A 23,462-nucleotide genomic window follows, 5' to 3' on the forward strand; every position below is an offset into this window, starting at 1 on the left:
AATATTCTCAGATTAGATAAATTATATATCGCACGTACAATCAGCTTATGCGCTTTTCATTGCTTTGAAGAAAAAAAAAATGTATCAGCACATACAAATTTTATTAATCGTGAATGAAATGAAGGAAAAAAGGACGGTCGCAATTGTGTAAAATTTATATTTTAAAAAATACTAATAAATTTGGAAATTTTTCAAAAAATAATTTTTATCTGAATATTTTTTAAATTATGATTGTTTTGTACCTGAAATCAAATTTTTAGATACGCATATTAAAATGAAAAAGTACAAAATTCAGTGAATTTGATTTCCAAAAAAATTTTTTATGCTAATAGTAATTCTTGTGATGCTATATTTCCTATTAGCCAAATAAGTTAATATCTGAGACTGATTTTTTGTAATTATATTTGTTGAAACTTGTATGATAGTTGCACGCAATCCTTCCTACACACAAGATGTGCCCCCCCCCCCTCTCAATGTATAAAAATGCTAAACCCAACAGTTTCCTTTTCAACAAAAAACTGTTCTAACATGTGTACTAGTTTTTGATTAGCTTTAAGATTCGTAAAAATAAAAAAATCTGTAAACAAAGTTTCAAATCTGACAGTCAATACAAGCATTAGTGTATGGACAATTTTTTTTTTTTATGTGTAAAATGCATTGCCTTTGAATCATGTTTAACTAAAGGGTAAACTAATAGCCAAGACTAAAAATTAAAAAAACTTGACATATATTGATAGATTCAACGTCATTATTCATCAACAAAATCATTTTCCATCCCTCTTTTTACTAGCAGGATTGGTAGTTAAATCTGGATTTTTTAAAAATATATACTGTATTTACGTGATAATCACAATCTAGTAATTCGTTACTTTCAAAATTTACACTGTAACTTGAACATAATTAAGGCACAAATTCAAACTACGTAAAAAAAAAGCTAACATTTTCCTCACTTAAGAAATAACGACAAATCAATTATCAAAAATAATTTATTCATATTTATATGGAAGTATTTGAGATTGCTAAAAAAAATAATGGTACGTATAACACACACACAAACATTGTAAATAAATATTGAGATTTTCTTCTGTGATTGAGTCAGCTTGTCTTCAGTGGCCACATTTTATCATAGATGTGTTTTTACCCTACTTTTGCTCCCAAATACTTGTTTCATCTGAAAAATTAAAAACATAGTTTTCATGAAAAAAAATTTCCCTAAAGAATGAAGCAAATCATACTCATGTGTTGCGATTTCAAATACAGTGAAATCATACTGCATAATACGAATAAAGCACATGTAATCAGCAATCACGTGGTACTAGTTATGTAATGATAGATTACTTAAATATTATAAATTTCACTCAATCATTGCCCAATGCTGGCATGAACTGCACATAAATAAGGTTCCAAAAAGTAATTTCATGAATTTTTGAATTAGTGTTTTGAGCACGAAAGGTATGATCAAACACTAAAAATATCATTGTAGAGGGACTGCTGTTGTATTAAGATTAGAGATGTAAAATTCTTGAGAATATTACAACGAAGGACTACTATTGTAAATAACTTGAGAATATTCTTATTATTCTTAATAAGAATATTCTCCAGTTATTTATAATATAATTATATATAATATCCTAGAGAATATTCTTTGGAAAGACTACTTTTATAAATTACTGGGGAATATTCTTATCAAAAATAATAAGAATTATTCTCAAGTTATTTCTCATATTAATATTCTCATCTCTAATTGAGTGGCAGCAGTTTAACATTATACTATAGGAATTTCCAAACAAGACTTTCAAAATATTGATGTAGAGGGATTTATTTTTATATCAAGTATCATTGTAGTAAGGTTTAACTGTAAATAATAAACGAATGAACTGATATTTATATGCAAAATACTGATGCACAAATAGAATGAAATGAGCTGATAATTATATGATTTTGGATAATGAGAGTGCATCACAGAAAATATTTTTTGTTGTGCACATGTTTTCATTTGTGCAAATACTGTCGATTCTGCTTATAAAGGTTTTTTTTTTTTTCAAAAAATTACCATGAAAAATGTAAGCGGGTAAAATGCTTTAAACAGGAAATCTTAATAAAAATTAGTTCGAGTACTAAGCAGGAAAATATTATACATGGGAATATTATAAGCGAGATCGACTGAATATAGAAGGAAAATGTCATGTTTACACACAGCAGCAAAGTATCAAATATATTATTGCCAAGAGGTAAAAGCTAAAAAAAGGTAATATATTTTGCTTGGCATTAATATGAATATTTTCATATTAGAGACGAAACATTTCATACACAAATCTATATTTTAGAGTGTTGGTGAATATTGTATTGTTTAGGAATTAAAATGCACTACTGTAATGATCGCTTTTGCCTAGTACATTTTGCGAGTTCTTAATGTACGAGGCTCCTCAAGAGAAAAAGGGGCCCCACAAAAATGAGATCTGGCTGAAATTTTCTAGAATTTACCAGGTAGGACCACAGAAAAATTTCTCGTCTCGGGGGGGGGGGGGGCATCATGCTCTTAAGATGGTCCTGGTTAGGGAAAAAAAAATTTTTTGTATACAAGTAATACAAAAAAAATTTTTTTTGTATACACTATATACAAGTGACTATTCCTGCAATTCAAGAGAGATATTCATGACTTCTTTTCAGACCAATGATACATTATTTTCAGAGAGGAAAAAACTTCAAAAGCGTGACACTATACCCTGCCATTTTAACCTTTAGGTCAGGACCGTAAATAAGCTGGGGCAACCGGAGCACTTCCAGAGGGCCGAGAGAATGGGGGGCCCTCACAAAAATGTACACTTTATTTTACATAATAATACTTTCAGGGGCCCCCACTCAAGAAAAAAGTCTGCATCGAAAGAGCCCACTACCAGTGCTGTCTTAACGGATGGACCTAACCCGGGCACGGCCCGGGGGCCTCGAGAGAAGAGGGGCCTCACAAAAATGAGATTTGGTTGAAATTTTCTGTAATTTACCTGGTAGGTCCTCAGAAAAGTCACTTGGCCCGGGGGCCCATGGTGTTCTTTAGACGGCCCTGCCCACTACGACCCTGTTTCAGGTACCATAAAGACGAATTTGTCATTAATATCAATACATGAGTATATTACTCATACAATTCTATCATTATTTGATAATGATCATTTTGTTAGCGAATGAAGTTCAGATTTGAAGGAAATCATAGAAAAGTATCATTACTCACCTTCTTTCGTCACTTGTTGATGGCTTCAAGAAGTAGTTGAGAGCTTTCATTGATCGGGGATAATTACTTAACATATATTTAATACCTAAACGTGGTCACTCATCACTAGGCTGACCATATTTCCTCGAGAGAAATATGGGACATTGAGATTCCAAATACGGGACATCGCCAATTATTGCCAAAACCGAGCAAAGTTGCCAAACATTCTTAAAATTACGGTAAAATCACAATGGCGGGAAATGAAACGTTACTGCAAATTGCAGTGGATTAAAATGAATTTCACGAAAAAAACGTTCACCAAGACAAATGTGGGAGATAAATATTCTCATTTATAGTTGTAATTATCATAATATAGTTTATTACTTGAAAAATAATTTCAATCTTTGACTTCAATAAAGAATAAAAATTCAAGTAAGCGTCGTGTAAAATACGGGAAAAACCGGGACACTTTTGCGAAAAAGTCGGGACGACCAAAAATACAGAAAATACCGGGACTGTCCCGGGAAATACGGGACGTATGGTCACCCTACTCATCACCCTATAATTAATAAATTTTTCTAAATTCCCTATTTCATTTCGGGTCATCGTAAAAACAATTCAGCGCGACCGCCATTAGATGTCGATGTTTGTGTTTGCAGCGACGATAATGTTCACTGCGCATGCGCTGAAACTCAATCCACCCTGCTGGATCGCCGATATCGGAGGTTCAGTTTCAGGCTCGAAAAGCTGGTCCGTGGATCTCGATTCAGGGGTGGTGAATACCAATTTTGAGGTGAAACGCGGTTTAGAACCTGGATCGCGTTCTGAACCTGGACGGTGAATACGGCCGTTAGAGGAGAAATACAGAAATACTTTATTTCTCCTCGATGGAAATTATATAAGTCGCTTCAAAATTTTTCTCGATTGGTGACTTTTCAGTGATTTAAGCATGTGCTGACCATATTTCTTCGAAAGAAATACGGGACATTAGGATTTCAAATACAGGAAAATACCGGTTATTGCCAAAAACGACGCCAAAACTAAATATTGTTGCAATTGTGGAAAAATCACAATGGCGGGAAATGATGCATTACTGCAAATTGCAGTGGATTAACATGTATTCCACGAAAAAAAAAAAAGTATACCAAGGCAAATGTGGGAGATTAATATTCCCATATATAGTTGTAATTATCATAAAATAATTTATGAGTTGAAAAATAATTTCAATCTTTGACTTCAATAAAGAATAAAAATTCAAGTAGGTTTCGTATGCGGGAAAAACCGGGACACTTTTGCCAAAAAGTCGGGACGGCCAAAAAACAGAAAATACCGGGACTGTTCCGGGAAATACGGGACGTAGATTCTACAATCATGGACCTACCCCCCTCCTGCTTTTTAAAATAAAAAAAAGTGAGGTGCAAAATATATATTGCTTTATTCCATTGGGATCGTTGTTCCTAAAATACCCAAGTAGTAGCATGACGTCAAATATGACGTGAAAATTTGGTCATTTTCTCTGAATGACGTCAGTGAAAAAAAAATCACGCCATTTCAAAGTCATTTAATGACCACGAACAATAAAGGTCAGGAAATAACGCGATTCTTGATTACCCAAATGAAATATCAGATCATTTCATGACCTTATTAGCCATGAAGGTCATGAAATGACGTGATTTTTTATGGCGTAAACGATTTTGCGTCATAAAAATCACGAATTTCTTTCCAACTGAAAAATTCTGTTCCGGATGAAAATATCAAAATTATCCAAAATGTTTGTTAATGAACCTTCAGAGGGTGTTTCAAAATTACCCTAGGCCTATTCGTTACTGGTTGTCACAAGATAAATGAAGTACATTTAATTGCGATTTTGTTTTGAATGGAAATGCAAAATTTTTCAATGAGTAATTGTTCATATAAATTTATCAACATACGTTATATAAATTATAATTGCATCCATATCGTGTTTTTTACGGACAATCAGAAGATCTGTGAAATCTGTCAAAAATTCAAAAAGATGCAACGAATTCATTGAGCTAAAAAAAATGAATTTTTTAAAAACATTTTTTTTTCGATAATTATAAATAACGCAAATAATTATATTTATAATTATATTACTATATTTTTCATGGATAAAAAAATAAAATAAAACGAAAAAATAACTGCCATCGGCTAAACTCAGCAAGATATTAAACGGTAATTGCAATATAATTAATCAATACTTTTAAAGTCCTGGTAAAAACCAGGTGGTTACTGCTACGATAGCGCGATCGGTAAAGGCATGGCGTGAGATGCATAGGGACAATCCGACCTGCCCCAGAAAGTGATACTTCCCCCCGTCTCTCCGAATAGCGATATCTATCTTCTGAAAGTCTAACTATTTGCAAATGGTCATTTTTGACGTTTCCAAAATGGACATAATGACCATTTTATCACGTCATGTTTGAGACATTTTATGACTTCCAAAAAACGTTTTTATTGACGTCAGGCGACAACTTGGGTATGCTTCACGGCATTGTTTTACACCTTGGTAAGGTGGAAGAGAATTGCGCGTTATCGTTGAGATTGAAGCCGAAATACCTGAGGTTAAAAAAAAAATCTAGAGAGAAAAATAACACCTTCTCACACAGTGTCGTTTTAACGCATGGACTCAACCCGGCGCTGCCCGAGATCCTCAAAAGTAGAGGGGCCTCACGAAAATGAGATCTATTTAAAATTATCTAGAATTTACTAGGCAGGGCCTCAGAAAAACCACTTGGCTAGCTTTCTCGGGGACAGACTTTTCTTGAAATGGTTATGCTCAGAAAAAGGAGTTATAAGTGCCCCCTCCCATTCCGCTCGGGTCACCGTCCAAGCTGCTCCGGAATAGTTACGGGCCTGCCCAAGCTGCAGAGCCCGGTGCTTTAGCTGGTGTTTGCCTGCCCCTTCCGTTTCTTAGTATTGGGTCTGAAAGGGATAATTTTGAATGAAGTTCACATGAGTTTTATAAATATGAAAGTAATCATACGAAAATATCACTTTCATTTAACCACTTGTATTATCATAACCCTTACGCGTGAAACTATACTTATTTTACCATAAAATTCAATTAAAATAAGTATGAAGAAGATAGATTCTTTGTGGTGAGTACCCTGCATAAATGTGTGACATTTTTTTAATGTTTTTAAATCAAACAAGTTGGGTTTTTATGCTTGTTTACAAGTTAAATGGTGGTAACCCCATTTTAGGAAGAAAGCTTTTCCGACTTCTTCGTCCTTAATATCCAACCAAGAGGGGGGAGGGCGATGGGGACGATCACCACACACCGAGTCTGATAATATGGTAGAATGAATCTGTCCCGTATTTTACGGGACAGTAATGACTAGCAAAAATTCTCCGACACATCACTCTGGATCCGCACCTGGTGGGGGGGGGGGGGGAACTGACAACTGTTTTTGCACCGGGCGCAACTAGGTCTAAGACCGGCCCTGGGGAAATGAATTGGGAAATTCCGCTACTCTAGTTATTAAAGGATTAAAACGACAAAAGCAAAACGATTCTGACATTGGTACTGCTCTTCTCAAGTTGGAAGAAAATAAGTTGAGAATTATAGAAAAACAGCAATGTAGGTGATGATGATGAAAGTTTTTTTGACAGCCTGCTACCACACGTGCGTTCTCTCGCTCCACAAAAAAAAAAATGATATTACGAATTAAAATGCAAGAACCAGTTCATGACTTCGTTTACAGACAGCATGAGCCAAATAAATGTTAATGCAACTCAGGGGGTCCTAATGCTTAATCCATAACTCATGTCTACCATCTCGATCCTTCAAAAGTTCTACATGTTCAGAATGTACAAGATTGTCCAGCAGCTACGTTTGTACAGTCTTGTGAGTGATTTGCGTCTTTTTTGTGATTTTTTTCCGCTTATTAATTTTCAGTTCAAAATAAATTGTTAAATGTAAATTAAAAAATGTTTTTCTTACCTTAATGTCACTGCAAGACGTTCTGTGGGATTGATGGGGTTGCGACTGAAGTTCGTGCAATTTTTTAATATAATAAATAACTTGTTAGTTATTTTTTCTAAAATGTAGTCAAACGTAGATAAATTCATACGAAAATACGATATAAACTTTTCTGGATGTTCTCGAAGTTGGTTGTAGAGATGATGAAATTCCCCATGTATGTGTCGTGTTTTGTTTATACTGTGCACATTACAACTGCGTTTTATTTTACAACAAATACCAAATCTTAAGCCCAGAGTTTTCCAAGAGCAATAGATATATGTCACTGACCGACTCTAGAACAACGTGGGTCGTTCTTTGCTCCATCATGCTATATTCTTCCCGCGTTTTTTTCCCCTTCATTCGTTGCTTTACTCGCCGTCCCACTATGTTCTTAGCCTCAGTCAACGTTTCTCGTGAGTTGTTTTTTTTTCTCCTTCTTTTTCTTTCTCTCGTTTGGTTTGGTTTATGTGTCTTTTTCTGCCTTGGTTGTTTTTGGTTCAGTTTTGTTACCACACACTCATCTAGATGTCATAATATCATTTTAAAGCGGATTAGCATCGTCCCCTAAGCCTGAAGACTTTTTCCCCCATCATGAGATGGGGTGCGTATACACTAGCGCGCCGATCTTGCAACGCACGCTGCTTTCATTGCATGATCCACGCGCTAGTGTATACGCGCCTTAACATCTCCATCTGCGTTTGCTCGTCTGGTTTGTGTTTTTTTCTCCATATCATTCTGAAGAAGAGAGGAGAATAGAAAATGTTGGAATTCCTGTGTGTTCTGTGTTTATGGTAACTTTTTCGTTAATATATTTTTTTATGACATGTTCTATGCTCTTGTGGAATATTTTTCTCTAACAGGGGATGGCTCGAAGGCATAAAGCCCTGTATAATTGAAGAAGAAGAGATCTAGCCCAAAGCGTATCTAGCCGAAAACCCTGCTAAAATAAAGTCATTGATTGATTGGATATCATAGATATCATTCAAATTTGTACAATGTCGCAAGTTTTTATGAACAAAAGTGTACAGTACTGCTGCAGCTGTGATGCTCAGCGTCCCATTACAAAACTTTACTTTTGTCGCCACTGTTTGAAATTGAGGTGTGGTGAATGCGTATCTCATGAAGTGAGTTCAAGTATAATGCGTGCCATTCAATTTGTATCAATATAACTTATTTGAAATTAGTTCTTTGGGAACAGGTATAATCCAGAGATTGGCGATTTCTGGCGACTTTTTTTTTTCGTCGCCAAACATGTCCGACGACCTGATCAAAAGTCGCCAAGGCCGTTAGACACTGCGGACGCCGAAAAAAAAAACGCCAGCATGGAAAACAATAATAAAAACCCATTCAAATATGAAAAATATCATGGAACATAAAATATAATAGTATATTTAAATAAACAACGGTCCTGCATGTTATATAAATAAGCATATTCTAGGTATAAAAAAATTTAAAACCCGGACTATTTCCGGGTATCCAGATTCTTTTAAATAAATAACGGAAATTAAATAAAATAACGAATATTAATAAGAAAAATAAATAAAAAGGATACAACCTTACTGGCCGACGAAAATGTAATCCTAACGCTCGGAACGTTATAAGTTCCGCAGAGGAATATGGACAAGGTTCAATAGTAGTAAAAATTCCCTGCCACTGTGCGGTCGTGTAGGCATCGTGCTGGACTCTCGCCCTGATGATCCAGGTTTGAACTTTGTTGACGGCACAGGGGTGGTCGGCTGATGTTGGTTTTCTGTGGCTTTCCAGCTTTGAGGCACAAATGTGAACCGGTCTCCCATTTGAAAAAGTCTCTCTGCAGAGAGCAGACAGGCCTACAACATGATACTTACAAAACATGAAAATCCAAGCATTTCCATCTTTACTTCAGAAAATGGAAGCCACGTGGCAGCATGAATACAAAACAAGCATAACTCGACAACATAAATACATTAAGGCCAAGCATACACTCAGAGCACACATTCTCTCCCAGAACAGGTGCAGTGTAATCCAGATCGCCAAGGTGCTATAAGTTTTTCCCATGCCGGCGTAATGGCAGTGGGTTGCCGTTTCTTCTCTCTCGCTTTCTAGAAGCTTCCATTACCCATCTATTATAGATGGCATTTAAAGCACGGGCGATTCAAATGGATAACAGAGTTTTTCCCCTTTGTGCAGTAGCGTCGTTGCCTTGGATTATTCCTGATTACCTTTCACTAGTTCTTGTTTTTAGCGATTCTTTTCAAACGTTTGAACAGCCATTTAGTCTTTTTCGTTCCGATCGTTAGGATTACATTTTCGCCGACGGGTAAGGTTATATTCTTTTCAGGGTTGTTGATTTTTTTTCAAAAAAATTGATTCTTTTGATTTAAATCAGATTTTTTCGATTTAAACCATAATTTTTTTGATTTAAATCAGATTTTTTCGATTTAAACCATAATTTTTTTGATTTTAATGTTTTTTTAAAGAAAATATATATTTAAATATATTTTACTAATACTAGTCATTGATATATATTTTCATTAAAGAATATACAATTAAAGGAATTTTAATTTATAAATATAATGATACATAAAAAATATTTGAAAACTAAAGAATCATGTACTTGTGAAATATATCAGAACATTTTATTAAGAAAAGCAGAAGAAAAACTTATCTCACAGCAGTATTGAATAGCTTTACCCTCAATAACTGTTCATTCGCTTCATTAGAAACACTACTTTTGATGCTTTGTCCATTCCTAATCTGTTTCGCAATTTGGAATGAACTATACCAAATGTTGAAAAAATCCTTTCAACACAGGCAGTCAAAGCTTTGGCTGTAGTTAAGCATGTTCATAACTTGCATATCACTCTCAGCCTACATCTTTACCTGAAACATTATAAAAACTATTCCACCACTCAAAATTAGACATTGTATCAACAACCTTAGGGTCAAAAAAAAAATTTTCGGCAGGAAATGGTTTCAACTTCTCCAAAAATTTTAATGTGATTGCTAGGAAACCAATGCCACATTTTTGTTTGATAAATTCAAAACCCTTATTTCTCTCTTCTTTAGTGATATTAATATCCATATTAGAAATTAGCACTGATGGGCTTAGACTAACTGCAGCAAAGTGTGCATCTGTTAATGATTGTTCATATCTATTTTTATATGCTGATGACGAGACCTTTTTATTGTTCGATGTTGCTGTTTCTTTTATCTTCAATTATAGCTTTTTCCATGCTAATACACATTCAGCGAGGGAGCAGTTGTTCCTTTGTACAAAATCAATAGTTTCAGCTATTGGCTTCAGAATCACACTATCATGTCCTCGAGATTTCTTTTTAAACCAATATTTAGGATTTTACTAGAGATGTCACTATGTATCTGAGATCTGTGGTCTTCACAAACTTTAGTAAGAATTGACCAATTTTTAACATAAGATTCAAGAGAATCACAATAAGTATTCAATCTTACCTCTACAGGAAGTACCAATGCACTTCCACCTTCTGCATGATACCATGCTTTTGGCAGATGATTGCAAAAATATTTTAATATACTTGTAACATGCTTTGTTACATCAGTTTTAACCAAATCTTTGGCGAGCAGGTTTAAAATGTGGACACTGCACCCATATGTAAGCCCTGAAAAGCCAAGCTCTTCATCCAGAGTCTTTCTGGCAGAAACCATATTTTCAGTATTGTCTGTAACAAAACTTGATATTTTACATTTGAAGTTTTCTTCCAGTATGTGATGAGCCGGATGTGTCAATAGTACCGACGAGAATGACTTTACCACTCTCTTTGATAACACTTACTCACACAATTGGTTCATTGTGAATAATCGTCCATCCATTGCCATGCAAAATGTCTGATTTCCTAACTCAGCTTTACATCCCTTAACTTCATCATTGTAAATCTTGGGTAAACATTTGTCAGAGCTACATCGGTATGACTAGGTGGTTTATAACTTGGTTGTAAAGAAGTACAAAACTGTTGAAATTCCTTAATTTCTACCAACTTAAAGGGGCAATTCACTGAAAATATAAATCGTGAAACTTGTTCATCAAATTTATCTTTTATTGGTAGATGATTTTGTGATAAGGACATCTAACTTTAATTTTTTAGAAATTGTAGGCGGTGTTTTAGAAGTTTTAGGAGTAGGAAGTTCATCCGCATGCCCTAAAAAGAAATAAAAGTTTAAAATTTAGTAGTACTCAGATTAAGAAATGTGTTACCAACTAAAGCTAATGCTTATTGAACATTTGTTTGTCATATAGGCCCTCAAATGCTAAAAATAGATTGATCTTGATAACTGTGTGTAATATTTCCTTCTTGTGAGGCAGTTGTAAACAACCTCAAAAAGAATATTAATCCTTTCACAATGAATTATTTTTTAAATTAACATTTCATTACATTTTGATGTAATATTTAAATAGATATTTCAGTGTTCATAGGTTTAATTATTTTAACTTGAATTACAAGGAAATGCTTATATATCATATTGCTCAAATTTCAAAATTTTTTGGGAAAATTAATGAATTTGCTTATTCGAGACATACCACCTTCAGGGGGCGATTTCATTACAATATCATCTGATATATCGTTTTTTGGAAAATAAACATTCATTTGCATGGCTTTTCAAAAATTTTACATGCACATCATCGAACTGGAAGTTCTCAGTATGCCCATTATAATGAACTTTAATATTTAAAAAATTGAAAATAAACTAAATAAAAGATTTATGTTTTTGAAAATAATTTATTACTTTCAATATATATTTTTATCTCCCATTATTGTAAATATAAAGCAACATAAAGCAAGCATTATGTTATCAAAGAATAAATTTTAAAATGAAGAGTATTATATAAAGCAGTGGTTCTCAATCTTTGTAAGCCCACTGCCCGGTTTATATATTTTTGTGTGTGTGGAAGACCCGGTTATACACATGACTAATGAGCAAAATAAAACAGTGAATCACTCATGGCCCTGTTTGACTGTTGACAGGGCCTGGCAGTTGAGAAACACTGATATACAGGGTATGAATTAAAATCCCTTGGCCGTATTTTACTGGCGAACCGTTGATTCTAGAGGCATATTTCCAGTTAGTAAAAGTTTTATTGAAGTGTAAAAAGCAATTTTTTTTAATGTGGACACCCTGTTCTCAAAAACCCAATTAAAAAGTTGCCGTCTTTCTTGAGTTCAACAAAAAATAAAAAAAAATTCATATTTCTTGTGCAATATTCATTGAGATATTTGAATTCAAAATCAGAAAAAAGTTGGGAAAGAACAACATAATGAGCTTGTAGGTTAGTTTATACTGTTTTTTCCCAAACTTTTCTGTTTTTGAATTCAAATATCTCAACGAATATTGCAATTAAAAACATAGAAGTTTTTTTGTTGGCCTCAAAAAGAAACAGTAATAATCCCATAGAAATTGGATAATTGGATAAATGGCTGACTGAAACATTTTCAGTCAGCTAAGGGCTCGTTGCAGAACGCGCAAAACATTCTGCTTTGGGGATGCGAATATGCAAATCAGTGACTGCACCTGTAGGCCCAACTTCATTCGGGCTCGCTGCCTCGCTACGCTAGGACGTTGCCTTGTTTCTCCGGCCGTTAAAGGGGGCCCCTGACCCTGGACTGAAATTATCAATTCTGTTTCATCACAACCAGAAACATGGCAATATTATTTCACTAAGCAGGATTAAAGCCCTAGCAGACTGAGAAGGCAGAAGGTAAACAAACATTACCAATTTGCTACAGTTGGCGACTTTCTGAAGGGGTATAAACTGCATCCCACCCATCACCCTGCACCTGCTATTTTTTTTTTAATGGTCATCCCATGTAGGCTACATTGCTTTGAGATAGAGCAGTTATACTGACAGACATAGGGACTTCCATATCTAGGAATGTGGTTTGCCTAGGTCGTTATTTTCTATGCACACCTGGGTCATAATTTTTCACAGATCCCTTTATTAAAAAAATATATAATAGCCCCTGTGCAATCATGTGAAGGAGCAGGCAAGGCTTGAGACAAAATTCTCACCTGTGCAAGACATCATTTTGGCGCCTCTCTGGCATATAAGCAGCATGAGTAAAATTATCTGGGGGAAACTCGAAGATTTTTGTATATGCCATGAGTGATATAGTGAGAAATAACATAGGCAGTTTAGTCATTAAAGCTCTTATCCTGGCCTTTATATTCACTTATTTCCTAAACATACACATATTTATTGTATACTATCTTAAATTGTGTTCCAGCTAGATGAAATGAATCATAAATTACAATTGTTTCTGCAAATTATTCCATCCAATACAGTCATAGTTTGAAATTTGCAGAAAATTTTTTTATTTTCATTCTAATTTTTGATTTGGAAGATAGATGGCAACATTTGAACACATAACAAGTGCAACACTTACATGAATTATATATCTTTTCGTTCCTTTGAAACCAATCAGAACCATGGTCTAGACAAAGTAATTTTAATTGATGCTAATCTAGAAACCATTTTCCATAGAAGAATTAACGTATTGATGAATAACGTGAAAAGAAATGGCATATCAAGAGAATGAATTGTAGAAAAGAAATAATAGAAAACTTTGAAGTAAAACGAGAGACTGGAAATCTGTTAAAGATGCTTGAAAATAAAATACATGGAGCAATCACAAATCAGATAAAAATAGGGAGTGAAAACAGATGTACTCGGATTGAATTTTTTTATGAAAATAGAATCATTCTCTTGAATTTCTAATAGTTTAATTTTTATTCTATAGTTTAAATCAAAAATAATTAATTCTGTAGTTGAAGTTAAAAATAATTTAAACCTAATTTTTAATCACTCTATTAAATTTCTAAGAATTTCGAATAAGTATTCTAAGAATGATCCAGGAAAAGAATTTATCTCAAAGTATGTTGAATCATAGTGATAATGATCAAAAGAACTCAAAAAGCAGCAACACTTATCGCTTTAAATATGAAATGGGTAAATTCTGGTAAAAGAAGCAAGATCAAACATATATTCAAAAATGTTTGAAACTGAAGAGAACAAAATCACTACTTTTAGACTTGCATCAGCGGCAAAAACAAGAAAAATAGTTACTTTTCTAATGAGTATCAAACTAGTTTTTTTAATTAGTGATTAGCAAGTCTACATGCTAAATCTAAAAACACTCATTTAAATACCATGTTAGCCTCTCATTTATTGATATTGTAGAGAATGTAGAAATACGGGGTGATTATAAAAAAACTATCCCGACATATGGGCCCCTAACTATCATACCATTCACAGAAACTGAATGAAATTTTGGCATAAGGTATTTTGAGGTATGCGCTCAAGAATGATATGGAAAACAACAGTGTCACTCTAACAGTTACGGTTACAGTGAGAAAATTTCGAAAATATCAAATGGCAACACCAAGTTTTTTGTATTGGAATGCGATCTCCATACTGAAAAACACTAAATAGCGTTGGAATGGCACCTGTAGCACGAAAATCCCCGGAGCTAGGCAAGGAAAAAGTAAAAAGGACTTTGCCGTGCACCAGAGCATTAATGTTCGTTTCATTCGTCACACCGTTTCTTCGGCTGAGATCCCAGCCTGATTAGTCCTCCACAAGGTCATGTGGAAAATTTGTGAAACACAATAAAATGCTTTATTTTATGCTGCTTCTCTGTCCTTATTGGTTGTCCTCACTTTTAGCCTATCTACCGCCGGTGATTTTCATGCTACAGTTGCTGTTCGAACGCTATTTAGGGTTTTTCACAATGGAAATCACATTCCAATACAAAAAATTTGGTGTTGCCATTTGATATTTTCGAAATTTTCTCACTGTAACCGTAACTGTTAGAGTGACACTGTTGTTTTCCATATCATTCTTGAGCGCATACATCAAAATACCTTATGCCAAAATTTCAATTAGTTTCTGTGAATGGTATGATAGATAGGGGCCCATATGTCGGGATAATTTTTTTATAATCACTCTGGGTCAGTTTTTGATGAGAAAATATCGAGCCCCCACAATCAGTAGTCATTTTTGTAGCAGTGTTCGAGAAACCGACATTATTGGTATGGGATATGTTCAAGACCCTGTCAATGCAAAGACGAAGCAAAGAAATTGAAAACATCATTGGTTGACGGTGGCTAACGTCGATTGTATAGCCTGTTTAGATGTGAGCATCAACGAGCCTCTCAAAGACTATTTGAGGAATTTGTGGATCGAATGGATGAGTTCCGATGATAACGAGACTACAAAAAGTGGTGCCCTGAAGAAACCTGACATTGGCTTAGTGTGCCTATGGGTACATGAGGCGTGGAATTCTGTTTCCACCGAAATTATCATCCGATCCTTCAAAAAGTGTTGCATCAGCAATGTGACGGACAGAACTGAAGATAATATCCTCTTTGAAAGTGACAATGGAGATGACAGCCCAGATGAGGATAAAAACGAAGATGCTGCACCCCCGATGATGATCTGATGGATTACGATGAGCTTGGAGACTTAGAAGAAAGGGATTAAAAATTTTGAATCATTTTCTATCGTAAATTTCCGTAAGATATTCATTTTTCATGAAAATATAAGAATTTTTCTTTTCTGAAATGCATGGATTTTTTTGGGGTCGTTTTATGCACGGGTTTTCAATTTATTGCGGTTTTGGTAGTCCTGAAATGGGGGTGTCGGCTTATACACGAGTATATACGGTATATCAAGAAATCTAAAAATTTAAAAAATACATAAAAAATATTTCTTCTAGAGGAAATCTCTATATATTTTGTGCCTTGGGGGGATGGACACCCTCTTCTGAGCTAGGATAACACTGTCTTTTGGAGTAAAAAGTAATCCAGTGTACGCTACTGCATATGTGTATATAAAAACAGTGTATTTTATTTATTGCCAAAATTTTAAAATGCTACAAGACTGATAAAATGCTACTACAAAAATCAAATTATTATTTTCCACCCCTGCGACCACCACAGTGGCAATATACGGTAAGACTTCCTACCAAGAAAACCTCTATACTAGTTCACTGTCGAGAGTCAATGATTCTCTACTGTTCCTTGGTTTTGACACATTTTTCAGCGATCTAATTGGTCGCAGTGAGAGCAGGTGACCAGCTCACGTCAGATTTGAAGTGACATCCGGGGGTATCCGGACACACTCTTGCCCCCAAGAAATGCGTGAAAAAGAGTTGATGGGTCATCAGGGAAAAATATAAAAAAAAGGTGGTTCTCTCTCTGGAATTTTTGTAGAGATTCTAGTTCCAATGATTGAAATTTTAAATTTGCATTCCTCAAATTATTTGCCGTCAATTAATACCATTCTCGGTGTTGAGGACAAAGTTAAGAGGCCGAAATTGGGGATTTAATTATTGCACATGTTAATCAATTAAGGTGCAATTAAGGCAATTAACAAATGTGGAAGGTGTTCTTGTGTGTGACACATACATGTGATGGGGAAAATTAAGGTGTGACATAGGGGAACTGTCAAAATCACATAATAATAATGATATTTTTCATCACTTTCATTGAATATCATATAAAAAATGATAATCATGTTGTTAATTAGTGATTAGATGGAGTGTTTTTGTGTGGGATTTATATCATATGGGATGGGGCAAATTATGTGTGTAGGTGTGAATTTGTCAATTTCAAAATGATAAAAATACAACAATTTTCAGCCTCACTGAAAATATATAATAATTAATAATGATCGAGTAATTAATGACCGTGTAGTGTTTGTGGTTACGTGTGGGACCACATATTCAAATAGGGAATATGCATGTGTGTATGATGAATGAGTGGAGTTAATAATAATCATGGTACATTTTCCTTCAATTTCCACATGGCATGCCAGAATAATTAAAATACTTCTTCACCAATATCTATATGTGAGATAATAATAGCCACCCCTAAACCTTCAATTTTTCCCATGCTCTATAACACAGGCCACTAAATGGCAGTATTATCAATCGGCCATTGCTTTGGGTGGCTGCGTGTGCGAGTATCTCATAGTAGCGACCAAACGTACAACATGTATCTTGTGCCGTTTCTCATACATATATATTCAATAAAATTTATATTTGTTATTTTGTTAATAGTAATATCATAATTGTCCTTTTATTTATTGATGGTTCACTTATCTGAATAGGCAGATTTAGTTTTACCTTGAACCAGGGTTGTTTCTTTTAAACCAGCTGGTTTTTTTTTTAAAAATCAGATAAAAGTGGCCTAAATATCATTTTTTTCTTTGAAAAATGTCATATTTGTTCATTATTAGCCAAAATGTTTCATTTTTACCACATTTTATATCCTCGGGGTACATTCTGATGGTATATCTTTAAATGACATAAGATTTTATAAGTGGTTTTTTTCAAAAAGTCTCATAAAAGTGGCCAGAATATATATATATATATATTTCATTTGAAGTATTTTAGTCATTTGAAGTTATATATAAAAGCCAAAATTTCTCATTCTTACAACGTTTTCTAACCTTTGGCTACATTCTGATGCTCTATCTTTAGCAAATTCATGAATAAGGATTGCATCACACATCTAAATGTAGTAGTGTATTATCTCACAGGGTTTCTTTTTCCCTTCACAAAGAAGCAGCTACAGTAGTGAACACCATTATGCTAGGGGCAGGTGGTCCTATAATCCAAAGCCAGGACACCAGCTGTCCTTAAAGGACAAAGACCAGTGTACTAGTTGTTACATTACCTCACATACATTTTCATTTTGTTTCCCATAAGAAGTAGCACATCTCCCAGTCTTAATATTCAATAGTTGTTTTTTTTTTATACTTTCACACACACACTGTTAAGCCCAGTTAATCAAGGTTCTACTGTATAGTAGTAACAGATTTATGAAAAATAATCAGCTATATACAGGGTGATTATAATTAAAGTTTTGATTCCAAAACTATACAATAAGTACTGATCGGAATGACTTGAAAATTTGCATGGATACTCCTGAAGCAATGGACGTTTCTTTCACAAAAGAAAAAAGTGCAAAATGTTCAAGTAGATGATGCTGTACCTGGCCAGCAGTATAATCTATTTTGTGCAACCACATCATTTCGGCACTTCCACAGCATCAGTGTGTGGATAGAACTTCTATCAAGATGCACATTGCAATACCAGCAAAGCAGCTGCTGAAGACCCATTTTGACAGGATGCACCTTAACCCTTGCAACTTCTGGCTGTGGTGGTACCTCAAAATGTTATAAACAGTGGTCAGATTGCAAACTTTGGTGAATTGGAATCTCCATCACATTCCCTATATGTTAGAAGTTCCTCATTCCTCAGGAATATGAACGGGGCAAAGGGGGCGCGTTTGGTTTAATAAAGCTGAATTGCAGGTACATCCGCATTATGACCATGGCATACTCCGATTCTGTTGTTGAACAAGAATTTTTGTGCTTTCAACCTCATAGCCAGAACACGCGGTGGACAACATATTTAAAATTTCTTAAGTAAGTTGTAGTTATTTGTTCAATTACTTCATTTTTTTGTGATGTTTCCATGAATTGTGGAGTCGTGCAATGCTATAATTAAGTTATAATTTTGCCATGACTGGCTATCGTTTCCATTCTGCGAGCAAATTTCCCACATGTTGGATGATGTCATTAATTTTACATTTTTAAGTATTTTTTCCCTTTTATCAAATAAAATTGAATTTTTTCAGGAATATTCATGACAATTTTCAAGTCATTCTGACAATCGCTTTTTTTTTACAGTGTTTTGAAATCAGAACCTTAGTTATAATCACCCTGTATATCGTAAATCATTGCTAATTAATCTGCATTATTTATGCTTCATTAAATGAATTATATTCACCTAATTTTTATTACTTTTTGCAAAATAGCTTCGTAATTAAGTATACTGAAAGTAACTGGAGAAAAACCTTTATATATTATATGATTGATAATAACATTAAAAGAATTTTGAAACACACAGTAATCCATTGAGTTAAGCAAAAAATAATTAAATGGCAAAAGTTGGTTTTTGTTAAAATGTAAGAAATATTTATTAATTAATATGGGAATAGTGTTAATTACATTAATAAACATTTTATTTTTGTTAATTATTGGAAGTTTGAATGATTTTTCAGAAATTTCATTGTTTTTAATGTTAATACTATTTAAAACAAAAAAAACGGTTTAAACCAAAAAAACCTGGTTTAAACCAAAAAAACCCGGTTTTTTTCACCAACCCTGCCTTGAACTCATCTTGAAAATCGTGCCACAAGATTGTGAGCAGCGAGTGAAGTGGCGAGTGAGTTCTTTTGCTGTCATGCTTTCTTTTAATGATTAAAAACAAACATCACAATTTTTATACGTGTGATATTAATTTTGAGTTTTTATTTTGATTCGTATTTAATTTTTAATTTGTGTATTCCAGGTTGATTCTCATTATTGTCAGAACTGTTTGGAATACATGCCCTCTCCAGAAGCAAGACTAAAGCGGAATAAGTACGGCTTCTACAATATTCTGAATGTTACCAAAGATCAATATCATTAACTGTTTTATTATCCAGGGCCATAATTAGAGGCTTGGTAAGTTAAGACATTTCGTCCCTTCACCATATAATGTTGGAGGAGCAGTTGAAAGGAGTACCACAATTCCCTGCGACAGTTTATGCAGACTCAAATTTTTTGCTACTTTGAGAAAAAAGTATAGTATAATCCGCATGTGTCAAAATTTCATTTATCAATGATGAAATCCTGAGAAATGGATGAAGGTGGGTTGTTACATTTATGTGGTAAAATATTTTTTATACTGCCATCTATAAATCTTCATATCATCTAACAAATCTTTTAAAATTGCTTATTGCAAATTTTTAAAATAATTATTTCTATTCCAACTTGCCAGAAGAAAAAAATTGCAGTGGTATAATTATAATCCACACCAAGAAGTTCGTATGTTTTTTAGCATATAGTCCATGAATTACACACACAGACCTGCCAACTCTACAGATTTAGGTGGGATACTCTGGATTTTTCACCCTTTTACTTGCTCTCCGGATTTGTTAAAATTTCTCTGGATTTTGGCAGAAAATTAGATTTTCTGCGAGCTTTCACATTGTTGTGACATCAATGACTTCCGTCGTCGTTAGGGAAAACACCCATAGAGGACAGCTGTGGTCATTTCCATCGAGTAGCCATTTAAAAGTCTTGGTGACCGCATTTAAGCAACTGGCAAAGACGTGACTTTGCTTACGTAGTATTTATCGGCAATCATTTATCAGGAGGATGCCCTTGGTTGCTGATATTCCTATATAATCGTTATTGTATTCCATTAACAGCCGTGTGGTAAACAAAAGGTTTTTTTCAGCAGCTTTGTGTTATGAAGTTTTTAATTCAAAACATTTCTCCTCTGATTAAATATGTCTTCAAAAAGAAAATATAAAACTGCTTTAACACGTTCACACTGCTAATGACACCATGGTGGCATCATGAAGGACTTGTACTAGGGGGCTGGCGTCATGCACAAAACTAGTTTTAATCTTAAAAAAAAAATGCATCCCACAGACTCGACAAGCAATTTAGGCTTTGCAGTGAACGTGTTAATATACCCAAAATTATCAATTACTGATAGCATCCACGAAAGAAAACATGTTTTATGAACAGTATGTAGATGTGATTGCTCTATTCTGCATGGAAATACTGACATTAAATTATATGCTGCTCAGGGGCAATGCAGAACTTTCCTGGGGGGAATGGAACTTTTTCTTAATTGACTGATTAAAAAAAAAATTGTTTTTGATTGAGTCTATGAGTGCTGGGGTGGGGTACCCCTCCCCCTTGGGAGAATTTCCGGATTTCTGGATTCCAAAAGTTGACACATCTGCACACAGGAAATTAGGGTAATTAAGTTCCTGACTAGTCAGGGTGACTAGTGCACCCAACCCAACCCATTTGCTCTCTGTTAGTTGAAGGCAATTGTGTTTTGTAGGATATGTTGTGTATTATCAGTTAAATCACCAGCTTGAAGAAAATCCATGTATTAAACCCCTTAACAATAACGGAATAATACTCTTGCCAAAAAAACCCCTTTGATTTTCATTCTCAGTTGTCCTTTTAGTGCTCTTTTATTCTGGATGTAATAGCTTTGTTACCATGCATATGGCCAAATTTTCCACATTTTGCAATTTTATTGATGGTGACCTATTACCTACATATCAGGGTTTAAGATGGATAAAAAATTCCTCTCGCCAAAAAGCAAAAATGGGAGGAAAAGCTTTAGCAAAATGCTACGATGCTAAGGGGCCTTTCAAGTATTACGTCAGCAGATTCCTAGCCATTTTTGACCCCTCCCCCCCTTGTCAGCAAAACACTGATCCCCCCCCCCCTCCACCCCTTGTCAGCAAAATTTAGTTAGCAGCTTAGAATATTTCATATCTTCAAAAAGGGTGGTTGATGACGTAAGCAATCACATATGATATGCATTTGATATGTGAGTGCTAAGGGTGGCAACCTTCAAACCCCCCGCCCCTGTCATCCATCAAATCAAAAGTCACAAATCCGAAACGCCCCCTCGATGCTGACATAATACTTGAATGACCCCTAATGTAATGATTGATGGTTGGATGTCTACTCGTTGCCCACCTCCTGTATGCATTTTTGAGAAAGTGGCTACTACTTTTTTCGCATTCTCAGGGCTCCCACTCGTCCTACTTTTCCTACTTTTTGGTAAAATGTCCTACTTTTTGGTAAAATGTCCTACTTTCTCGGTTTTGTCCTACTTTCTGGTTTTTGTCCTACTTTTCCTACTTTTTTTACCAAATCCTATCGACAAAATTTGTGTAATCGATTTTAATTGAGCAGGAAATCATTGATATATTGCCAAATATTTTACAAATGTTGAAGAATGCAATTAATGATTCTGCCAAAGCAGAAATTTTATCATTTTTAAGGTTATTTGGGGGGGGGGGTGTATGTGGACCATTTGGTTGATTAATTTTTCATTTGCTTAGTTTGAGGGTTCAACAAATATAGTAGTCCTTAAAAACTTATGTCTAGATGGGAAAAATAATTTTGTATTTATTACTTCATGGTCTTGGACAGTAACTAACATTCAAAATTACGGTGCAAATAGGTGAAACAACAGTTTGCATTTCAAAGCAGTTGGATACATAGGCCTATTCTAGGTTTGATGATTCTGATGCTACCCAATTACATTCAGTTGTCTTCTGTATTTTTAAGGCATGAAGAGGCATAAACAATATTTACAATGCTCAGCAAAGAGCTAGAAATGGAAGTGCTTCATTTGTCAAAAATGATTACATTGGCATTGAACAGTAAAATGTGAACAAATCCCTTTAAAAAATGATGGACAATGCAGTAAAACAGGTTCACCTTGCCTTATTTACATCGGATTTACATTTTGCACTGTGCTTGTGAAAGTGGTCTCGAAGGAGCGTCATTCTTAAAAAACGTACGTCTTCAAAATTTGCTGTGCCTTGTTGAAGAGAGTTGACAAGCTCTGCACTTAGGAAGACTCCAAAAAAAGAATTTAATATATATGAGGGAAGACAGCAAAGAATTATCTGTGGTTGCTAGTACACTGTTTTGGCCAAAAATTTGTTTTGTAACCAAGTCATTTATCATTTTGCTTTGGCTTGAGTCAATCTTATAGGAAACTGAAATAGTGCAATGAAAAAAAAAAAAAAATCAAAATTATTATTATTTTTTAATTTGAAATTTTTTTTTTGCAAAAAAAAATATTTTTTTTTAGGGATTTTTTTCCATTATGCTATGATTATGTTGTCTAAGGGGGTTACCCTCCCCCATCCTACTTTTTAGTCCTGCATTTTCCTACTTTTTCTCATTTTTTGAGTGGGAGCCCTGCATTCTATGATTTTCTTTCTCATTTTGCGAAAAATGCGACCGTAGCTTAAACCCTGCTACATATATATATTTAATACTGTGGAGTGTAACTTTGTACAAATAACTCCACTGACCCGTATCAAATCTAATGAAATGAGAAGGAATTTTCTACACATTCACTTCTATGATGCAACTCGTACCAATTTATGTTATTATGTTATTTAAAGAAAAGACGTCTGACAGTCTGGCACCATCCCCATGAATGTAAGTGGCACCAGAGATCCGCTCTTGCAGCAGTAGTGTTTGAGAGTTGGTTGAACGAGGAAGTTGTTGACATGGCGTCCACGCCATGCTGTTTGTATTGTAGGCGCTGTTATCTCTGATGTAATTTGGGTTTTTATGAAATAAATTACGTTCCAAACAGTGTGTGGCTACAATTTGGTGCCCAACGTGAAAGATTACATTTTTTGCAA

General features: G+C 34.5%; 1 protein-coding gene and 1 long non-coding RNA gene across 3 annotated transcripts in view; one reads left to right on the plus strand and one right to left on the minus strand.

The window, feature by feature from the left end:
• Positions 1–968: 968 nt before the first annotated feature.
• On the minus strand, positions 969–3,321 carry LOC149081135 (uncharacterized). The gene is made up of 2 exons (XR_016193356.1): positions 3,227–3,321; positions 969–1,171 (listed from the first exon to the last, which is right to left on the minus strand). It is a non-coding gene; the product is annotated as an uncharacterized LOC149081135 (long non-coding RNA).
• Positions 3,322–8,082: 4,761 nt separating this feature from the next.
• DCTN4-p62 (dynactin subunit 4) overlaps positions 8,083–23,462 on the plus strand; it is a 124,573-nt gene continuing 109,193 nt past the window's right edge. For both annotated transcript variants that reach the window (XM_089237925.1, XM_089237926.1), the window contains exons 1-2: positions 8,083–8,314; positions 19,562–19,632. In XM_089237925.1, coding sequence (XP_089094051.1) covers positions 8,186–8,314; positions 19,562–19,632 — 200 coding nt within the window. In that variant the 5' untranslated portion in view covers positions 8,083–8,185. The remainder of the gene's footprint in view (positions 8,315–19,561; positions 19,633–23,462) is intronic.

This window comes from Pholcus phalangioides, unplaced genomic scaffold (genome assembly GCF_987345545.1).
Source record: "Pholcus phalangioides strain wild (caught in Gottingen) unplaced genomic scaffold, Ppha-v1.0 ptg000010l_1, whole genome shotgun sequence".
NCBI lineage: Eukaryota > Metazoa > Arthropoda > Arachnida > Araneae > Pholcidae > Pholcus > Pholcus phalangioides.